This window comes from Danio aesculapii, chromosome 7 (genome assembly GCF_903798145.1).
Source record: "Danio aesculapii chromosome 7, fDanAes4.1, whole genome shotgun sequence".
NCBI classification, from domain to species: Eukaryota; Metazoa; Chordata; class Actinopteri; order Cypriniformes; family Danionidae; genus Danio; species Danio aesculapii.
In genome coordinates, this window is record NC_079441.1 from 6,184,771 (window position 1) to 6,206,211 (window position 21,441).

A 21,441-nucleotide genomic window follows, 5' to 3' on the forward strand; every position below is an offset into this window, starting at 1 on the left:
TCAGGCTTTGTTTAGCTTTACCACGTTCATAAAAATAAGTACTTAAATGCTTATTTGCATTCATTCAAGTAATCTGCAGTATGATTTATTAAAATCAGTATGAAAGTTAAAGTACACATGAAATCAAAACTACCCATATGATTTAGCTCACATTGCTAGTTTTGTGGTGAACAATTCATCTGTGCATGTCATTAAGAAAAAAAAATAGTTTGCCTTTCTAATCTTTAATTAAAATCCGTAAAAGCACTTCCTGTTTTTTTTTTTCAGGTAATTTGTCAGATTACATATATTTTAGCAAATGGGCATGGCTAACATTTAACCACGCTGTTGCAAATGTCAGCTTTGGCAACAAATGGTGAGAAAGAAGAGTCTGTTAGGTTGTAATAACCATCCTCAAACACTTTTACCAATCTTTCTGAATGAAATGCCTCCTTTACTACATCCAATCAGCACGCAGTAGAAAAACAAGCCACACCCACTTGTGTCATTTAATATTCCGTTTTTCTAGGAACTGCGTCACAATACGAAAAAAATGGCAGCTTCCAGTTCATGGGGACTTTGTTATATTGTTATATTCCTTAATAGCATTAATCAAATACAGCTGAGAATGAAAAACTCTGAATCTGAATCTGAATTACGATGCAAGTCCAAGAAAAAACATCAAAATTGCATGAAGTAAACTCGCTATCACTTTTTATACACTGTTGCAGAAGTAAATGTTTAAAGTATTACTAATATAACTAATTAGTTAGCTCTGACAAATGTAAAACGAAATGTAATTTAACTAATTGAATCTAGATCTCTAAATTAATGCGTAGATTTATTTAAATTAAACTGAAGTGTTTACCCAGGAGACACACAACGTCATTAGACGTTAATATTCGGTTAGATTTAGGTCGCCAGCGTCTAATGACAACGTAATTTTGACATCCAATAAAGGTGTGAAATGACGTTGAGACTTTATAGATTTTACGTTGTGTTGAAAAGTAACCAAAATCCAGAGTTGAGCCAACATCTTAAACCAACGTCATGTTGACGTCAAATACTGACATTTATTCGTCAGGTATGGCAACCAAAATCCAACATCTGATAGACATCATATTGGTCCACACAACGTCAAGCTGTAACATCATTAGACGTTGATATTTTGTTGTTTTTTAATTACGTTGGAAAGTAACCAAAATGCAACGTCTGTCCAACATTGGACATTGACGTCAGCCTGACGTTGGGTTCTGACGCCAATCCGATTTTCATTTCCAAACAAAATGCAACGTTCCACAACGTTGGGGCACAATGTCAATCTGATGGGTAACTTTATACCTATAAACCATGCAGTTTACTTATAAACCATCCAAGCTAAGGCTGATTGTTGTTTAAGTTCACTTGAATGTAATGAGGTAGTCAGGATAAGCCTGACAGTCATGAAAAACTACAAACATTGTGGGATTCTGGATGTTATCTACCACACTGTCATAGAGCTGGCCTAAAGCAACACGGACAGGGGTCGTCTTCATGTTCCCAAGACCTTGAGTATAATGACCCGTGAGCACACGAGCCACAAACATCAGCTGAGTCCCGTCTGCTGCAGGAGCTGCATAGGTCACATTAGCAGAGTAGCTGGCGTTCACTGCAAAGTACGTCCCATGACCGTAGACGGTGGCTGAGAAATGCATAAAACATCAGTATCAGTTTCCTATATTATATAAGGATCAGTATCACTGGTGATGAGTATCACAAACTGAACAATCAATGGAGAATCAGTTAGCTATGTATCTTATTAAATAGGAAGAGGATGTTAAATCCGTGTAATAAAGGTCATGTTCATTGAGAAATTACAATTGTCACGACTTTGTTCAAAACCCCAAATCCCCCAAAACCCAAAGTGTTATCAGTGAACAAATTTCAGCAAGCATCTGAAAATCCAAACGCTTATACACCAACATACCAACATGCTGTAGACCTGAACAGTGCAGTGGCTTTACTTTATAACCATAGACAAGAAAGATGTTCATACATGCCTTTTCAGGTTGTAGAAAATCTGTGTTTTTGAAACTAATGAAGACAGCAGAGGTCAATGATTTATTTGAATTATTCATCCTGACCTGTTTACTGCTCCAAAATACTTTAAATGTTTCTTAAAATAAAATGTATTGTGTTCAATAGGGAAAAAGTTGTTGTTTTTCACCCAGACATTTAAAAAGAGCATATCATAGAGCAGTGATCACAACACTGTGATATGCGTGATATTTTTATCCAAGGTTATCAGACCAAAATCTTAAAACCGGGGTCTATGCCTAGATGGGACGAATTAATGAATAAATCGGAAATCTGCCATGTAGTTTTGGTCTTTCTAAAATCCCTCAGCTAAAGTCCATCATCACAGTGGTTTAGTATTAATATCATTATATTATTATTACCGCAAGAACTGTCTTGATTATCTGTGCTACCAAAGAGCATCTCACGCCTCCAAAAGCCACCGGACATGTGTGGCCATTACGCTCACGTCTTTTATAGCACCGCACACGAGATATGTCAAGTTAAAAGAACATCTACATTTGCATGCATCGCTGTTTATTAATGTCAGTTTCAAACCAGCGGACCAATCAGCAGAACTCGGAGGCTGGTGAGTCTCGCATTTTTAGAAGTGAAGACGTGTTCAATGTAAATGAGCCCAAGACAACACCGCTGTGTTTATATAGAAAAAATCTGAATCTCACATTTTTAAATGCAAAGCATAAAAAAGGCTATTTTCTTTGCATTTGTTTATAACTTTTACTATTAATCTACTTTAATCAAAAATGTTATCTAATTTTAATAAGGAGCTGTTTTTTATATGCTGCTAAGAAGACACCCCAGAAGACGGGTCATGAAAGCAGAAGTCAACATTTGAAGTGGATAAAAAAAGGTTTTCAAAATTCTCCTAAGACAAGAAAGGGTGTTCATCAATACTTTTATGACTGTATTACATATACAGTACAAATATATATATATATATATATATATATATATATTAGTGCTGTCAAAATTAGTGCGTTAACGCATGTGATTAATTTGAAATATTTAACGTGTTAAAAAAATTACAATTAATGCAGTTGCAGGTTTTGCAATTTCCTGTCGTGGTCGACGTGTGTTCAACATGCAAAAAAATATGGATTAAACCAAGGAAGGACTTTTAGAAGGAAAATTTCAGTATAAAATAATTAATGTCGCATTACCACGCTATCCAGTGTTTCCTCCAGAGTTTCATCTACTTTCATATGTTTCACTTATAATATTTTGACTTTTGTTTTAATGGCATTGATCAAATGGAAAGAAAAACCTTTAAGGCAGTGTTTCCCAACCCTGTTCCTGAAGGCACACTAACAGTACACATTTTTAAGCTCTCCCCAATCCAACACACCTGAATCAACTCACCAGAAGATTAGAAGAGACTCCAAAACCTGAAGTGAATGGGTCAGATAAGGGAGACATCCAAAACATGTTCTGTTGGTGTGCCTCCAGGAACAGGGTTGGAAAACACTGCTTTAAGGTAATCAAAAATCACTGTTTACATTGTAGACTTTTAATAAGAGTATTATCTTAATCATATTAAAATCGGAGTATTGAGGTCCATGTAAATGTACTCTGGCAGAGGATGTCGCAAGCTGTCAAAGCGCATTCCTCAGCTATGATTCCACGTGTTTCCTCCCTTAAATGCAACTTTTGTAAAGTGTCTGCTTCAGGTTGCGGTGTCAGAATCCTTGCTTGTACAATATAGCCATGCTTTAAAATGCTTAGTTTAAGCAAACTTGATGAGCGCAATCGTATGTGTTGATGAATCTGAAGGGAGTCGTGTGTGTGTGTGTGTGCACGCGTGCGTTTCCTAGCAACAAGAAAAAACGCCTAAACATCGCCGACGATGTATCCCTCAAAGTTGTTTAGAAATAAAAGTTTAGAGATGGTGTGACCAAAGTCCCTGTAAGAATCAGTCTTTGGTGTGACACAACGCGTACCTGTGCATGCCTTTGGTGTATCCCTTGATCCTTCTTACGTCCTTGTTGTAGCACCAGTTTACAAATTAGTCACCAAAATTCATATGCTGATTCAGTGATTCTGCTTGTGAGAGACTGTTCTCACTCTCAGGTCACATCATTCAAAAGAAAAGCACCACATTGTCCCCTGATAATGTCAACCGACTTGACTGTCTTAACAACTGGCTGAATATAACGGAGGACTAAACAAAATTCTTTCTACTTTATAATGAATGTTTTCAACTCACAGGAATACACCTTTTCAATAAGTGCAATAGTTTATATTCATTCCTGTATTATAATTTTCCATTTTCCATATCTGCAATGCTTGTATTTTGGATTTTTTTTTGTAGTCCACTTAGAATCCAACATGGAAATCATTTTTCTGTTTATGGGTATTGATTGTTTGAAAATTCAAATGGCACTTACATGCCTGTGTTTTTATTTCTGTAATAAATATGGCTGTCAAGCCAACCGTTTGAGGATCTTGATGGTTTATTGCAGGTATGTTGTTTACATGAAGAAATCTGTTACAAGTTAAACAAAAATTCTAATAAACAATCATATTTTTTATTAAATGCAATTAATCGTGTGATTAGTTAATTTTTTTATCGATTGACAGCACTAATATATATATATATATATATACACCAAACTTTTATTTTGCATGCGATTGATCGTTCCCCACCGCTAATTATTACACAAACCCTCTCCTTTTTTATGAATTTCATGCTATTTATTCTTGTGATAGGAATAACTTTTATTCAGCAGTTATTACTAAAGCCAGACAGAATCTGTGGACACTTTTTGCTATTTCAACAAAGAATTTTGTCAAGAAAAAATTGTGGATTTAAGCAGAATGATTTTAGAGAGTATTTAAACTTATAACTTCCCACATGAAATAAAAAAATAATATACTTTTTTTTGTATTCAAGTTTTACAATGGAAATCCAATTATATCCACTTGTTTGGACAAAAAGTTAGATGAAAGCTTCTGATCCACTTCAAATGTTGTCTAGCGTAGCTCCAGCATTACTCAAAGTAAAAAAAGAAGTTCATGCTTTAAGATCGTAGTTTTATTAAATAATAAATGTGTAAAAATCAAAGATTGATTTTTTTCGTTTTGCTGTATTGAAAACGTACTGAACCATTGTCAAATCGAACCAAATCATTCATTTTGTGAATCGTTACTATTACTATTTATTAACCACATTTTTAAATGATGTTAAATATTTGTTTTTAGAAAATAGCATTCATTCATTCATTCATTTTATTTTTGACTTAGTCCCTTTATTAATCAGGAGTCACCACAGCGGAATGAACCGCCAAATTATCCAGCATATGTTTTACTCAGCGGCCTTTCCAGCTGCAACCCAGCACTAGGAAACACCCATACACTCTTACATGCACACACATACACTACGGCCAATTTAGCTTATTCAGTTCACCTATAGCGCATGTGTTTGGACTGTGGGGGAAATTGGAGCACCTGGAGGAAACCCACACCAACACGGGGAGAACATGCAAACTACACACAGAAAGGCCAACTGGCCCAGCCAGGGCTCGAACCAGCGACCTTCTTGCTGTGAGGCGACGTTGCTAACCACTGTGCCACCGTGCTGCCCAATAGCATTTACAAATATATAAAAATATATATCAAAAAGCTTTAAAATTACCATTTTGCCCAGCAAAATTGCGGTTGAAGTTTGTGTTCATGATGGATGAGCAGGACGCCTGTGCTGAGCCGTGATAAAGGATTTTCTCTCCTGCTCCCACAGTTGGATCATTCTTGATCTCCAGCTCTGATTTACGTGCCTCATATAACCGCCGAAGATTGATGTTCTGGATGCGCTCGATCTGTTAAAATGCATTCACGCACAAACAATCAACTACAAATATTGTAGGTGATCTTTTAAGAGAACCCCACATGAGTCCACACTTGTAGGAACTTTCAGTGTAATGCCTTTTAGCCATCAACCATTATTTTTCAAAAATAATAACTCTAACTGGGTTCAAGATTATAACACAATAAAACTACTGGAGTTCTTGTCCTTCACGAAAAACAAAAACAAAAAAACAAACAAAATGTAGAGATGTAGAGATAAAAATTAGCCCATTAAACTTCTTTAAAAGCTGTTTTCAGGATATTTTTTGTCATGCAATGGCCGTAATAATTGTAATTTTGTAATTGTATTTTATTTTATTATTTAATTGTATATATTTTATGCACAGCACGAGCACAAAGACCCGACATCTGCCATAGACTGTAAAATATATGGACGGAGTATCCGTGACGTCACCCATAGGTTTCTGAACACTGCAAAAGAAGCTACAAGTAGGCGTGGCCAACCGTCGCCATTTTGTTCACGCATCATCGCACCCACGGCGGGATACCAAACAAGGGCAAAGAGGCGGAGAGTGAGCGGAGCTACAGACACCTGCTGGCACTTTGCTTAGACCTGGCAGACAGACTTTACTTTGGGAGAAACGCTTGATACTTTATTACCTGCGACTCGTTTGTGTTCTGACCACATGTGCTTGGCTGTACACTATATCAATAAAGTGTTTAGACTTTCAAAAACACTGTAGTAATACATTGAGCCACTAAACATTGTTCTTATGACGTTTTTCTACAGGAGGAAAATGCGAATTACTTCCAAACACTTCAAATATAGTGCGTGTTAGTAAATGCAGGACTATTGATGAACTCCAGCATAACACTGTATGACAACGCTTCAGATGACTGTTCTAGAGCCTACAGCTAATCAATCTGTCAGATTCTGGAGTGCTTTACGGGTCTAAAGTAAAATATTAATGATAAATGATCTTAAATAAAACAAATACATTTATAGAGATAGTACACAAGTATATAACTTTACTCAATTGTAATTGAGTCTCAAACCTTGAGCACAGTCTGTTTGACGGTCTTCTTGAAATCTGCCTTCACTGTCTGGTACTCTGTTGATTGCGGATCCAAAGCAACCACTTTTAAATGCTCATTTTGTCTCATGTTGTCCCAGTAGATGGGCAAAGAGAAATCTGAAATGCAGAATGGTGAGATATGCGTTTAACCCATTAAAGGACAAACATGCATTAACAGCTTTTACTTCCTAACACACAAACTGCTCCTTTGATTTGATTAACCTATGCTGGTTAAGTTAGCTTTTCTACATAGGAAACTGCATTGGAATTTAATCGTTTTCAGTTGTTAACAACTGAACAATCTGTTGCACTAACAGTCACATATATGCCTGTTAACAAATTTCCATGTCTTACATACCTCCTCTAAATATGCAAGCAGGAAACCAGCCTGATCTCACGAGAAAACGTATTTTACATTTTGACAGTTTAGTGGCTAATTCGTATGAATTCGTACGAGTTCAGTCGTACGAAATTGTACGATTTTAAAAAGGAGGCGTGGCAACTAACCCCACCCCTAAACCCAACCGTCATTGGCGGATGAGCAAATCGTACTAAATTGTACGAATTAGATCGTAGGAATTCGTACGAATAAGCCACTAAATCAAAAAGTTACGAATTGCCGTGAGATTGTGTTGCAGGAAACATGTAAACTGATTTGCTCATGGGACATTGATACACATTAATTAAAACAATCAATTTAGTCAATTAAAAGATAAAATTGCTGCTTAAAAGGCAAAAAAACAACACTTTTAAGGTTTAAAAAGTATCAAAAAAAGACATCAGGTATTTTTCATTCAAAGATACGAATTAGATGTATATACAAAACTGAAATATTGCATAAAACATTTACGAATAAAGCAGCATTTCCATCCAATAAGAACTAAATCATCACTTGCTGATAAACTGGCAACAAATGGATGAACAACTTCAACAATTATGCAAGCCTTAGCATTTCCATTAAACTTTTTTTTGCTATCGTCCAAAATGCACATAAAAATAGGTCGAATATTGAAACATACTTATGGGTTAAATAGATCTCAGTTTACCTAATATACAATCAATGGTTAAGAGATTTCCTTTGCCACATTATAAAATAATCTAAATCAGGATGAAATGGAAGTTAAGATTGTGCTTTTTCCCCCATACCATGACAAACATCCAACTGAAATGGTCCTGAAATAATACAAAATAAAAAAATTGTTGGGCGGTTTTGTCCTTTAGGTTTGACGATTAGATGGAAGATAGGCATTACTAACAAAATAGAGAAACAGCAGAAACAAGACATGCACTGATAGCCCCAACCTAAAGGATTCATAGCCCTGACCTGAAGGACAGATAGCTCCGCTCTAAATGACAGATAGCTCCACCCTAAATGACTGATAGCTCCGCCCTAAACGACTGATAGCCCCGCCCCCTAAATGCATTCCATTGTTGTGAAATTCTAAGACGAGCCAGAAACCAAGGAAAACTTTCGGGTATCTTCAAAGCAGAATCCTTTAATAGGAAACTCGCTGTAGCTGTGGCATTTATCGAAAGAACTCTGTCTTAGTGCTGCAGGTACTAGTTTAAATACATTTTTACAGACATTGACACATGTGGGTGGAGACAGCCCTTCAATATTTGAACTCTCAGTAGTGATTATTAAACCACACTGAACTGAGCTAAACTGAACTGAACTTAAACACTACAAACTGAACTACACTGTTCCTATTTACTGTGACCTTTTATGTGAAGCTGCTTTGACACAATCTACATTGTATAAGCGATATACAAATAAAGGTGAATTGAATTGAACAAATGAAGTGTTGTTGTCGGCAGAGTAAATTGCCCTGATCTCATCAGCATATAAGTACCCATTCACGATACATTTTAGCATGAAAACAAAGCATGCAAATTATGTACTGGAGTCAGAACCCTTCCGGCCAGTTGACCAGCTTGAAAGTGTTACCCAAAGACAAAAGAAGAGTCATTGAGACAATGCCTTTAGCATTTGCATCACTTTAGCACAGTCAGTGCTCAGGAAACCAAGAGATTTTAAGCTCTGTCACACCCTAGCTAGAGTTTTGAATGACTTGAGCTAATTAAAAAAAACAAAGAATATAACTTTTCAGTTATATATAGATTATTGCTAATTTGGAACTAGAATATATATATTTATATTGCCACACCATGTAACCAGAAGTGAAGAAGAGTTGTTTTAAGGAGGCAGGGAAGGTTATGGTATTTGCCTGAAGATTAAGAGTTCAAAATACACAAAATTGTTTATAAATACATATAAAAATAAAATAATCAGAATCATATTTAATGAAAGTGTCCTCACCTGATAGGTTCTCCAGGCGTTTGAGAGCAGTCACCTGTCCTGAAACACATGCCGTGGCCTCCATTTTCCTCAAATCCACAGTCCATTTCACACTCTGTGCATCCACAATCCCATCATTTACATCCGCTCTCTCAAGCTTATGATTCGCCTCTACTGGGAACTTCTGCCAAACGCCTCGTGGTCCCAGAATGCACCACGTGACTTGAGTGAAGAGGTTATCCCGTTCCTTCTCTCTTACCTAAAGGTTTGAGACAAATAATAGTTAGACCTTCCTAAAATTAAAAATGAAATATTATTTGCTCTTTTAAAAGGTGTTTTAAGTTTCACATTAATCAAAAGTATCCCAAACACTGCAACAATAATCATAAAAAAAAATTCTGTGTATTTTGACTAACATTTCATTGTATTACAGATGTTTTTTTGTGACTAAAGTATTTTTGCAAGCGAAATCATACATCATACTATTTCAGATTGTCATTGTCTAGCAAGTGCTATGTTCATTTTACTGTTTATTTTCCCACCTGTCTGCGAAGTGCATGTCGTATCAGTCTCGCCACCCTCATTCACTCCATCTTTCAGCCCTTTTACCACCCATTCTCCAGAGCTGCTGGCGCTTAACTGAAGGTGCAGTGAATGGACTTTAGACAGAAGCTGGTCCAGCTCATCTTTAGTAAGATGCTTAATCTCATCAGAGTGGAAAGACTGTGTTGAACACTGACTGTCGTACGCCCGCTGAAGCTCTCTACAGGCATCAGACACGTCTTTATCACAGTCTCCAATCACCAGGAATGCTGCTTTGTCCTCTGTGACTGGCAAAGAGGTCAATAGAGAACTCAAGTCATATGTAGTTGGTAAAGAAACTGCTCGTGGTCTGGTTGGTATTGCTGATTCACTGTGCCCTCTGGTGGGTATGCTGATAGGTACAAGAGGAGCTGGCGCTGAAAGAGGTACAAGTGCAACATTGTGAGCTAACATTGTACAATTCATTTTAATAATCAATACACAAAATCAACTAAGGGATTTGCTTAGGACCAATCACTCTGATTTGTATAAAAACAGGCCAATGGAATGCATATGAAATTTGTTGAGCACAGCTCTCACAGGTGTAGTCACTCCACAATTTGGAGTATAAAGGCTGCCTTTGAGAGGAGAACATCAGACTACTCACTGAAGAGCCGAACCCACCAGCATTCAGCAGCAGATTCAACTCCTGTGGCAGGGGGACATAAATGCTTCTGTTCCCTTTGAGGGTAACGAGGGTTAGGTAAGTAACCAAGACATTCCTCCTCAGTCGATCACTACGTGTCTAAGAGTTGATCGATTAGGGGAGCATATTCCAAGTGCCACAGGAGCTGAACCCGTGATGCAGTTTGGGCTGATGTGTGCCAGGTGGGTAGCACGAACACCCAAACACCATCAAAGGCTTGACTCTCCAACGTCCCTGGCCCTAATTACCACGATGTGGAAAAATAGCTTGGGAAGTCATACTCGCCAATCATGCCTAGCACCAATTTGCTAGGACTTACCCAAAATACAACAGTGCATTGGTAAAGCATGCCAGTCCCGAAGGGGAAGGACGCTGTGTAGGTCACTGTTACCCAAATTGACACATACAGGCTCACCTTGGTTAGGGGGAGCACAACATATGGAAGATGGTTATCTGGTAATGAAGACACAGGTCTATGTAGGGCTGACACTGCATATGGGTTTGCCTGAAAAGAGAGCCAAACCTAGCTGGCACCGAACCCCAGAACACAGGCTGATCAAGTGGACATACCAATAATGTAATGGGTCTGCACCTGACTCCTTCGCAGAGTCAGGTGAAAGGGGCCTTGCAGAAACTTCAAGTCTGATAACTGGACTGACACGGTTTCAATTAACTTGACCTTCTAATTTTGTTATGCTGCTTTGACAAGCTACATTGTAAAAGTACTATAAAAATAAAGATTAATTGATCTGTCTAGGGTTCGCCAATGGGGAACTGAAGCTAGCAGAGCAGTATAAGGCACACATAGCTCAGAGTTTGGGAGCATGGTGCAGAAACCATTTTTATAATCGCGCTTTTTCCTGAATGACTGGTGTTACCAGCACCCGGGAGAAAACTGGCTCCACTTGAAGATAATAGAATCTCGCAAATGTGTTAGGTCTCACCCAACCCGCAGCTCTACAGATGTCTGTTAGAGAGGCGGTGCATGCTAATGCCCAGGGAGAGGCGACACATCTAGTAGAGTGTGCTCTCACCCCCAGAGTACACAGCTCGCATTAAGTACGGTAGGCAAGGGCGATGGCATCCACTATGCAGTGGGCCAACTTCTGTTTAAATATTGAACTTTTCTTCTGCCAACCTCAAAACAGACAAAGAGCTGCTCAGAAGATCATATGCTCTGATTGTGGTCCATATACACGTGCAGTGCGCAGATGGCACACATCAGCGAGAGGGAAAAGAGTGGTAGGAACCTTGAGCACATAACCAGGCCAGGGTGTCAGGATAATGTGAGAATTATACGGCCTTGAGCGATGCGAGCGCTGTCAGCAGAGCTATCTTAAGCAACAGGATCTTGATATATACTGACACTGAAGCTTAAGCTCAATGGAGGAAAGCATGACACCGATCGAGAGAGTTCAGGGGATTTCTCTGCGAGAAGTACCGCACTCAGAGAATAGACTCCACCTCAGGGCATTGGCCTGCCTCGTAGAGGGTGCTCTAGCCTGGGTGATGGTATTAAACACAGAAGCCGGTAGGGCACCTAACTCTACTATGTCGCATCTATGCACCACACATGGAGGTTCCAAATAGCTGGACATGGGTGCCAGATTGTGCCCCGTCCCTGAGAAAGAAGGTCCTTCCTTCAGGGGAATCTGATGGAGAGGGGCTGTAACGAGGCACAACAATGAAAATCAGCTCCTCGTCCTCCCTGACCTTGCACAGAGTCGTACCTTGATGTACGCTACCTATGCCGTGCTGTCCATCCTGACCAGCACGTGTTTCCCAGCCACCACTAATTGGAACTAAGAGAAACACTGCCAACAGCTCCAGGCAATTGATATAACTGCAGTCCGGTCCATGGAACCGCAGCTACATGCTCATTGTACACGGTGCCCCAACCCGTGGAGGAGGCCTCAGTCATTCCAATGGCATGCCTGACACTTGGCCCAGGGGCACTGCGTGCTTTAAATTTTACACGTAGCATGATCGCGACTGTGGCCATGATATTTCCAAGGGGACTATAAAATAATATCAGTGGAACCACCGTTTTCCTGCTAAATCGCTCCAGACAGGCCAGCAATGGGAACAAGCCAACCCAAGTTAAAAAAACTTCAGGTTTAATGTTATGGTACAATAAATGTGTATAAAACTACACTATATATAATTTTTTTATTTAATTTTTATTTTTTTTTGCTGACAACTGCAGTATTCTATAATATGATTTCTATTTGATTCTATTGTAGGGCAACGTAGTGGCGCAGTAGGTAGTGCTGTCGCCTCACAGCAAGAAGGTCGCTGGTTCGAGCCTCGGCTGGGTCAGTTGGCATTTCTGTTTGGAGTTTGCATGTTCTCCCTGTGTTCGCATGGGTTTTGTCTGGGTGCTCCGGTTTCCCCCACAGTCCAAAGACCTGTGTTACAGGTGAATTGGGTAAGCTAAATTGTCCGTAGTGTATGGGTGTGAATGAGTGTGTGTGGATGTTTCCCAGAGATGGGTTGCAGCTGGAAGGGCATCCGCTGTGTAAAACATGTGCTGGATAAGTTGGCGGTTCATTCTGCTGTGGTGACCCTGAATTAATAAAGGGACTAAGCCGAAATGAATGAATGAATGATTCTATCATTTTCAAATTCAAGGGGCAAAAATATAAAATAAAACCAGGTGTGTGTGGATTTTTGTTAATTTGAGATTTATCATCCACTACTATGCTGAAAGATTCAGTGACCATGACATGATGAGTAGCTCTCTGTCACTTTCAGTTTTTAAAAAGTAGCTTGCACATGATACAAGCTTGGAGACCTCTGATATAGACAATACTAAATGTTCAACTATATTATGTGCAAATTAAAATGTAAACTAAGTGTGTGTTAAATAAATTAGCGTAGATATATATATATTTTTTATTTGCTTGTCACCTCTGCTTGTTATCCTCACCTGTCAACTGGGCATTCCCTCCAAAGACTTGCTGTGCCACTGCTTTGAACGCCAGGAAAACTTTAATCTTCAGCAGAACGATGCGAATATTTCTGAGATATTGAAGATTCGCTCCTTGAACACCCTCCTTCACTCCCTCTAGAATGGACTTGGCCACAACATTTGGATCCAAACCTCCTTGTCCTGTTAAGCCATTCAACATGAATCACCTCATGCAAGCAAAGACAAATCCTTGAAACAAATATTTTAACAACCCCAAATTTTGCAAGTCGATTTGCATTTCAGAAAAAAACTGAAAATTTCAACCGCGTTAATTAAGTGTCAACAAGGTTCCCACTCTAAGCCAAATGTCGAACTCTTGCTGTTGTATTGAGCATTCCCTAAGAATTTTGTGATTCTGCAAATGATAAATTCAACACAAAATTTGGGCCAAAATTTAAAGAAGTGTAAGTAATTTCCCACATATTTTGGCAAGCCATGATACAGTTCAAATGTCCGCCACACCATCTGTATTGCTTTATATTAAATAATATGATATTTACATACAGAACCAATCAGTGCGCTTTATTGTTAATGAGATGCAACTACATTAACATGCATGATATAGCTTCGAAGACTCTTTTTACCTGTTACAGTGTTACAGACGCCACATTGTCTTGCCAACTGTAATTAAAACAAGTAGTAGAAGAATTGTTTGGAGATATGGGTCATCAGTGTTGCGTTAAAAAATGTGCCACGTTTTTGTTTCCATCTCCCCGGGGTGAAAGCACAACATGTGTGGATTACAGTGGTCTGCTAACACGTGACAAAAATATGTTTGTAAGGAACATTTTTTACCCGAGAGCTTTCGCATCTGGAAACGGTGAAATCTGTATTTTCCACTTGCAACCAGTTGGCGTTGATTGTCCTGTCTCTACAGATTTGGTATATGTGCGATCAGTGTTCTTTGTTTATGTTTATTCAGATGGCAAAGCTTTAAAGACATACCCAATTCAAAATGATTTAGTTACCAAGTCTACAGCAATATCCCTACAATATTATGGACAGAAAATCCTTCATTTCCTCACAACTCTCAGATCCGCTGTACTGTAAATGCTGCTCTCCGAATCACAGGCTATCTCCCCTGCATCTGTGTTTGTGTGAAAATCAGCTGTGGTGCACATAATGAAACTCCCTTTTTCATGCAAACCCTTTCCTCTACAGCCACTCTACACTCCCACCTAAACTGAGCTGGACTCACCCACTTTCCAGACTTTTTTCAAACTGGAGGTGTGAAAACACCTTGCTGAGATAGGGGGCGTTTCATGGCACTTTCAGATCACAACGTTTGTTTTTGAAATGTAGTTGCGCTAACACACACTAGCAGGCAGGTGGCTCACAAACGGGTAATTGTGTGCACATCTCATTCACGTTTATTCATATTGCAGGCGGTGCAGATAGGTATGGTCAGATGCAAAACCTACTTCTTGCTCCTTGAAAGCAATTTCTTGTGATTAATGTTCTGTGACTCCTAGATGTAATCGCTGTGAATCTGCGGTCACACTTGACTTTTCTCCCTATAGACTTCCATTCATACGCACGCGAATGCGTCAGACCGGAAACGCAAGGTCATGCGTCAAGTTTCGCAGGTTGCTGCGGTGCAAAGTTTAAGCTTGGTGAACTCTGACCTGCGAAATCACATCACTTGACTGCGTGAGACCAATCGAGGATCAAAACATGACCTCTCTGGACAGAAATTTAAAACATGGAGCAAATCGCTCGCTTTTTTAATGTCTAAACATCTTGTTTAATCCCGCCCCTTTTCGCAGCGCCATACAACAGAATTTCGCACACACAAAGCCCAGTGTGACCGTAGCTTAACTCACCATTTAACCAGGAAAAAGTAGTAAGCAGTGTTTTACTGCCACCTAGTCGTCAGGAGCATTTCCATTGTGTTGCGAACATAATGTTTGCTTTCTGAAATATTGTTGAGTTGTGATCTTAATGCCGCAGTGTTGTAAGATTAATGTGTGGTTTTTGAAATGTCGTTGTGTGGACACTACTGAAGAACTGTACTCATCTGGTTTGAGATACCAATGTTCATGAGATTAACAAAAAAAAAAAAGAATTCTTAATTTTTTTGTGGTGACACGGTGGCACAGTAGGTAGTGCTGTCGCCTCACAGCAAGAAGGTCGCTGGTTTGAGCCTCGGCTGGGTCAGTTGGCATTTCTGTGTGGAGTTTGCATGTTCTCCCCGCGTTTGCGTTGGTTTCCTCCTGGTGCTCCGGTTTCCCCCAAAGTACAAAGACATGTGGTACAGGTGAATTGGGAAGGCTAAAATTGTCTGTAGTGTATGTGTGTGAATAAGAGTGTATGAGGATAAGTTGGATAAGTTGGTGGTTCATTCCGCTCTGGCGAACCCAGATTAATAAAGGGACTAAGCCAAAAAGAAAATGAATGAATAAATGATTTTTTTTTTGTGTATATTATTTGTGAATAAATGAATTTTTTGTGCCACAGATAGTTTTTTAACATGTACAGTCTGGTGACTGCATTCAATTGTTGTATAGGGATAAAATGGCAGTGAAAAATAGCCTAAAGATAACAACAGGCATAACACGTGAAAAAAAAATCATAAATAGGAAACAATTTTACTTAATATGACAAACAAAAACTCCCTGATATTCCATGACATGGACAAAAATAAAATCCCCTTACTTAAAATGCTAGGAGTACTGACCAGCGCAGATAGCAGGAATAGCCACAGACTGATAATGGCCGCGCTCACACTGAACCACAATTTCTTTTGCTAAGGTCTTGACGATGTTGGGGCTTCTCTCTCCACAAACATGCATGATGGTCTTACATGGGAAGCCTCCTGCTGAGGTTGTAAAGATCTGCCCACTTGCGGTCCGAGCTGAAATACATAAATAAGGGATAGGTTTAAAAATTTTGATACAAATAATTTCAGCCTTTTATGTTTAATTTAGCAAATGCTTTTTTCAAGATAAAACCACATTGGTATGCTGCGTTCACGCCAGACGCAGAAGAAGCACATAAACACAGCTATTCTCTCAATAAAATCCATGTTAGCCATTTAGCAACAAAGCTAGATGACAAAGAGTCATGGGGCAGACAGAAGCCCCACCCACGACGCGAATCCGCGTCTGTTGTGAAGTGAATTTGACACGCGAATGAAGCGAATTTAAGGCACGAATGAAGCAAGTAAACTCAAAATGTTCACGCGTCTAACACAATTTATCCGTGGGTATCACATTAGGTGTGAACACAGCATTACTCACCTCATACAGGAATTGTGGGATACTATAGTGTACAACAGTGTTTCTCAACTAGTGGGTCATGGGAACATTTTCAGTGGGTTGCGGAGTGTGTGTACAAAAAAAAAAACAACAACAAAAGTTTAATTTTTAACTTATTTTGTTTATACCGAACTTTTATTTTTAAATGCGCGCACGACAACCGTAACGTTTGACATGTGAAATTTCATTTAATTGTATCAACAAATATGCCAAGTTGCAAGTACAACCCTGAATATGTAAAGTATGGATTTACATATATTGATGACAAAAAAGGCTTAAAACCTCAGTGTGTCATATGTAGTGAGGTGCTCTCACAGGAGAGCATTAAACCTTCTAAATTAAAACGACATTTAGAAACCAAACATCCCGGTTGCAAGGACAAACCTGTGGACTATTTTCAAAGACGACTCCAAGAGCTGAGGGCATCACAAAAGTGCATACATTTTGTTAAATGACAGCAATAAATGGGTAGACTGTCGATAATATCGATAAAAATGACTGTGTGTGTGTGTGTGTGTGTGTGTGTGGGGCTTTTTTTCCCTGTGTTAGTTACTTGTGTTTTGTAGTCGCGTCATCACGAAACACCTAATGACTCGTTATCAAGACGACTCGTTTGAAGCACTATGAGTCGACTCTTTTATAGATGAATCAATAGTTTTAAACACTATACACTTACAGATTTAAGCCTTAGCTGGATATTTCACTTCACTTAGAGCTGTGTGACACACTACATGGAAGGGCATTTTCAAAAACCCATAATATGGGCTCTTTAACAAATCAATACAAATTAATATAAGTCCTAAAATTATATTATAGTTCCTAAAAATTTTGGTCGCGGCTTGCTGACTATGTAAAAATGTGGGTTCCATGGCCAAACCAGTTGAGAACCACTGGTGTACAACATATAAATTGCAGCAGGTGTAATATAATGCTGCATTTTGTTGCTACGTTTATCCATTTAGCACTGCTTTAATCCTCGGAGACAAAGTCACATTATACTTCACTCAAATGTACAGTATTAGAAAATTATTATACATATAATAAACCAGAATCAAAGAGATAATGGTTTATTGATTTTCTTACCTCCTTTGAGCTGACCCTGAATCAGAGGTCCTGCTTTAGTGAGGATGTCCTTACACACTCCTGTGAAAGATTAAGTGAAAAAAATTCTTGTTATACGTAGGTAAAACTTGTTCTCTAAAAGTGGGAACAGACTTGTCAGAAATTACAAGACTAATCACTCGGAATTGTATGAAAACAGGTCAATGAATTGTTTATGAAGTTGGAGAGTGCAATCTGTGCGGCCACTCCTCCAATTACGAGTATAAGTCATACCTATGAGATGGCACACCAGGCTTATCACTGAGAAACCAATCATTCAGCTGGTGAATCAGCTTCTGTGCCTGATGTGCCACATTAGGATGAGCAGAGATGGCAGCAATGTAAATCTTAAATCATGTGCTCGCCTTGTAGAGGGGGCTCTAGTCTGAGTGATGTCGCTAACTGGAGTCAGGTCACTTAAGTCATGCGGAGGTTTCAGAGATTTGGACGCAGGTGTCAGATGGTGCCACGTCTCTAAGAAAAAAATGTCTTTCTTAATGTGAGTGTAAGATCTGCAAACCAGACAGGATGAGCTAGTTGGCACAACAAACAAGACCTGGTCCTGATCCTCCCTGATTTTGCACAGAGACTATGTCAGAAGGCTCACTGGGTAAACATACTTGTGCAGACCCTGGGGCCAGCTGTGAGCCAGGGCATCCTTGGTGAGAGAATCTTCTGTCAGGGAATAAAACAACTGGCAATGCAGCCAGTTCAAACGAGAAATCATATTTCATATAGTTATCCGGCTCAGTTCATAAACATAACCTGGAGTTACAATAAAGATTATTTTCATGATGTCTAGATGCATAATACATTTCAATTAAGTTTATTTGCTTAATTCCCTACATTTATATTGTGCACTTCTAGACACTCAAAGTGGGTTACACATTTTTGGGCAGAATCTCCTCATCCAACAGTCTGCAGCATCCACCTAACAGCTATATTATGCCAGACTGAACACTACGCACCTGTTTATTGGTGTAGAGGAGAGAATGAGGAAGCCAATTATGATTTAGGGATGGTTAGGAGGCCATCATGAACAGAGACCAGTGGGCAAATTTGCCAGGTACGCTGGGGTTAGACCCCAAAACATTTTAGAGGACATCCTAGGATTTTTATTGACCGCAGAGAGTCAGGTTAAATCCCTCATTCAAAAGACTGATGCTTACTGAGCAGTATAGACTTCCTATCACTATAAGGGGGCGTTAGGACCTGCACAGACCTCAGATTAAGCACCCCCCTGCTGGCCTCTCTTACACCTATCCTGGCAGCAACCTAGTGTTCCCATGTGATCTCCATCCAGGTACTGATTGGGCACAGGCCTGCTTAGCTTCATTGGGCAACCATGTGAGAGTTGCAGAGAGCTAGCCGGCGGCTTTTAGCATTTTGTCCAGTCAAGCCTGATGCGTGCGACAGGATTTCTGACATTGCTAGTTACAATTACTAAGGCCACATTTGCATTTACTCAAAGCACAGATGTTGCGCGGGAGTGGGACCAAACTTAAATAGATAGGCCTTAGGGACGGTACAGTTCATGAAAAAAATGAACCAATTAGTTCTCTTGTGATTGTTTGGTACACGTATGGACAGGAGTGGCTCATGCACTTTATTTTTCCCAGTCGTTTGATAGGGAAGCGAGTGTTTGAATCATTTTGGTATCTGACTGGAATATATGATCCCATAGTCTGGATCACTGAGAGTGCACTCGCTCTCTCCTTCTGTTCACAGAGTGCATGCGCAATCCAGCTGCTTAAAGCAGTTTGTTTGTGTGTTTTTGTGGATTTATCAAAATATGTGCTGTATAATAAGTGTAAGCGCTGCACATATGCCCTCAGAGACTTTTGAGTGCGATTGGAAAAGTATTTGGATTCAGGCATTTACATGCTCATATTTGCTGTTGGATCGGGTTACAAAATAATCCAATCCGATTGAAATTTTAGCATGATCAAACTCAACATGAACGTTTTTGAATTCAATTGAACCATCAATCTGATCACAAATGGATTATTTGGGTGCATGTAAATGTAGTGCTCACTGCAATGTGAGGAGAAACAGAGTGATGCACCAACATGCCCTTACTTCATTCATTCAATCATTTTCATTTCAGCTTAGTCCCATTATTAATCTGGGGTCGCCACAGCGGAATGAACCACCAACTCGTGCAGCATATGTTTTACGCAGCGGATGCCCTTCCAGCTGCAACCCATCTTTGGGAAACATCCATACACACTTACACACTACGGACAATGTAGCCTACCCAATTCACCTGTACCGCATGTCTTTGGACTGTGGGGGAAACCGGAGCACCCAGAGGAAACCCACATGGACACGGGGAGAACGTGCAAACTCCACACAGAAACGGCAACGGACCCAGCCGAGGCTTAAACCAGCGACCTTCTTGCTGTGAGGCACTACCTACCGCGCCACTGCGTCGCCCATATGCCCTTACTTTTTTCGAACAATTCAGAGTGATTGGTCTTCAAAATTAAACCCTATTTGGTGATATACGGTACTACATACCTCAAAGAGACCAACTAAAGGGGAACAAGCACATATAGGGTATAAACCAGGGGTGTACAAACTCGGTCCTGGAGGGCCATTGTCCTGCAGAATTCAGCTTCAATTTGCTTCTACACACCCAATGGAAGTTTCTAGTATACCTAGTAAGAACTTGATTAGCTGGTTAGCTAGTACAAGCTTGATTAGCTAAATGTCTATATGCTCTTTCTGTCAATTTTCGTTCTGTGTTCACACAGAGCAGCATTGCAGAAAAGTACAGGTAATGTTACAACTTCTCTGTCAAGAGAAAATTGAAGGAACTAATTTACTGGTATTTTCAAAAAGGACATGTTTACATATGATCCCTGTAATGGCGATCTATTTCTTCCGGTTCTCCACCATTTCCATAGGGACTCGGCACAAAGGATTTGACAAACTTGCAATGCAACAGTTTACTATTCGTTTGTCAGGAACAACAAAATCAAAAAACAAATGGAAGAACTATTTACACTTTACCAAGTTTCAATATAAATATGGTTTCAAAGAATGGTCAAAAGACTGTCTACCATCAAGCCTCTTTTCTTCTTTCGAATCTTATTTCCTGTTGCTTACGCCTACATGACGTATGGCAATATTTACCATTTGAAATGTCATGTACATAATATAATATCACAAAATATACATATTAAGTGCTGTATTAAATAGCAATAACTATATATCTCAATACAAATAATGTAATATTCTAAAAAAAATATTACAAATATACTGAGTGTTCTTTATGGCTCTAACAATCCCTTTCCGGAAATTTACCTGCAATTTTCCGGAAAGGTCTGTATGTCCAAAAGGGCTGTTGTCTATTCAGGAATGAGTTTGGGCACCCCTGGTCTAAAAATGAACATATTAAGATGTTTGGATTATTAAAATAAGAAGTTTGCATGAGTACCGTTTTTCTGGAAGTCTATAAAGTTTGTGCTGTTCACGATGACATCAGTCGTCTCATTAGTGATGTCACCAAACGCTAGATGGAGTTGGATCCCATTTACTGCCATGATGACCTCATCAAGGTCAGAGGTCAGTGAATGAAACAGAGCTGTGTTGACAGGGGAAGATGTGCAGACATGAGAAGATGTGCAGATATTATTTTTGCAATTCTT

General features: G+C 39.3%; 1 protein-coding gene across 2 annotated transcripts; it reads right to left on the minus strand.

Annotated features, from left to right (window-relative positions):
• Positions 1-831: 831 nt before the first annotated feature.
• On the minus strand, positions 832-21,373 carry LOC130231634 (protein mono-ADP-ribosyltransferase PARP15-like). 2 transcript variants are annotated; one of them, XM_056460990.1, is made up of 6 exons: positions 21,231-21,373; positions 17,771-17,830; positions 16,108-16,284; positions 13,389-13,571; positions 9,774-10,190; positions 9,376-9,490 (listed from the first exon to the last, which is right to left on the minus strand). In XM_056460990.1, exons 1-6 carry the CDS (start codon positions 21,334-21,336, stop codon positions 9,468-9,470), a joined length of 966 nt encoding a protein of 321 aa, XP_056316965.1. In that variant the 5' UTR covers positions 21,337-21,373; the 3' UTR covers positions 9,376-9,467. The 2 variants fall into 2 exon arrangements, with proteins under 2 accessions (XP_056316966.1, XP_056316965.1); XM_056460991.1 differs by lacking the exons at positions 13,389-13,571; positions 16,108-16,284; positions 17,771-17,830; positions 21,231-21,373 and adding exons at positions 832-1,660; positions 5,687-5,867; positions 6,913-7,049 and having other exon boundaries at positions 9,253-9,490; positions 9,774-9,908.
• Positions 21,374-21,441: the final 68 nt, after the last annotated feature.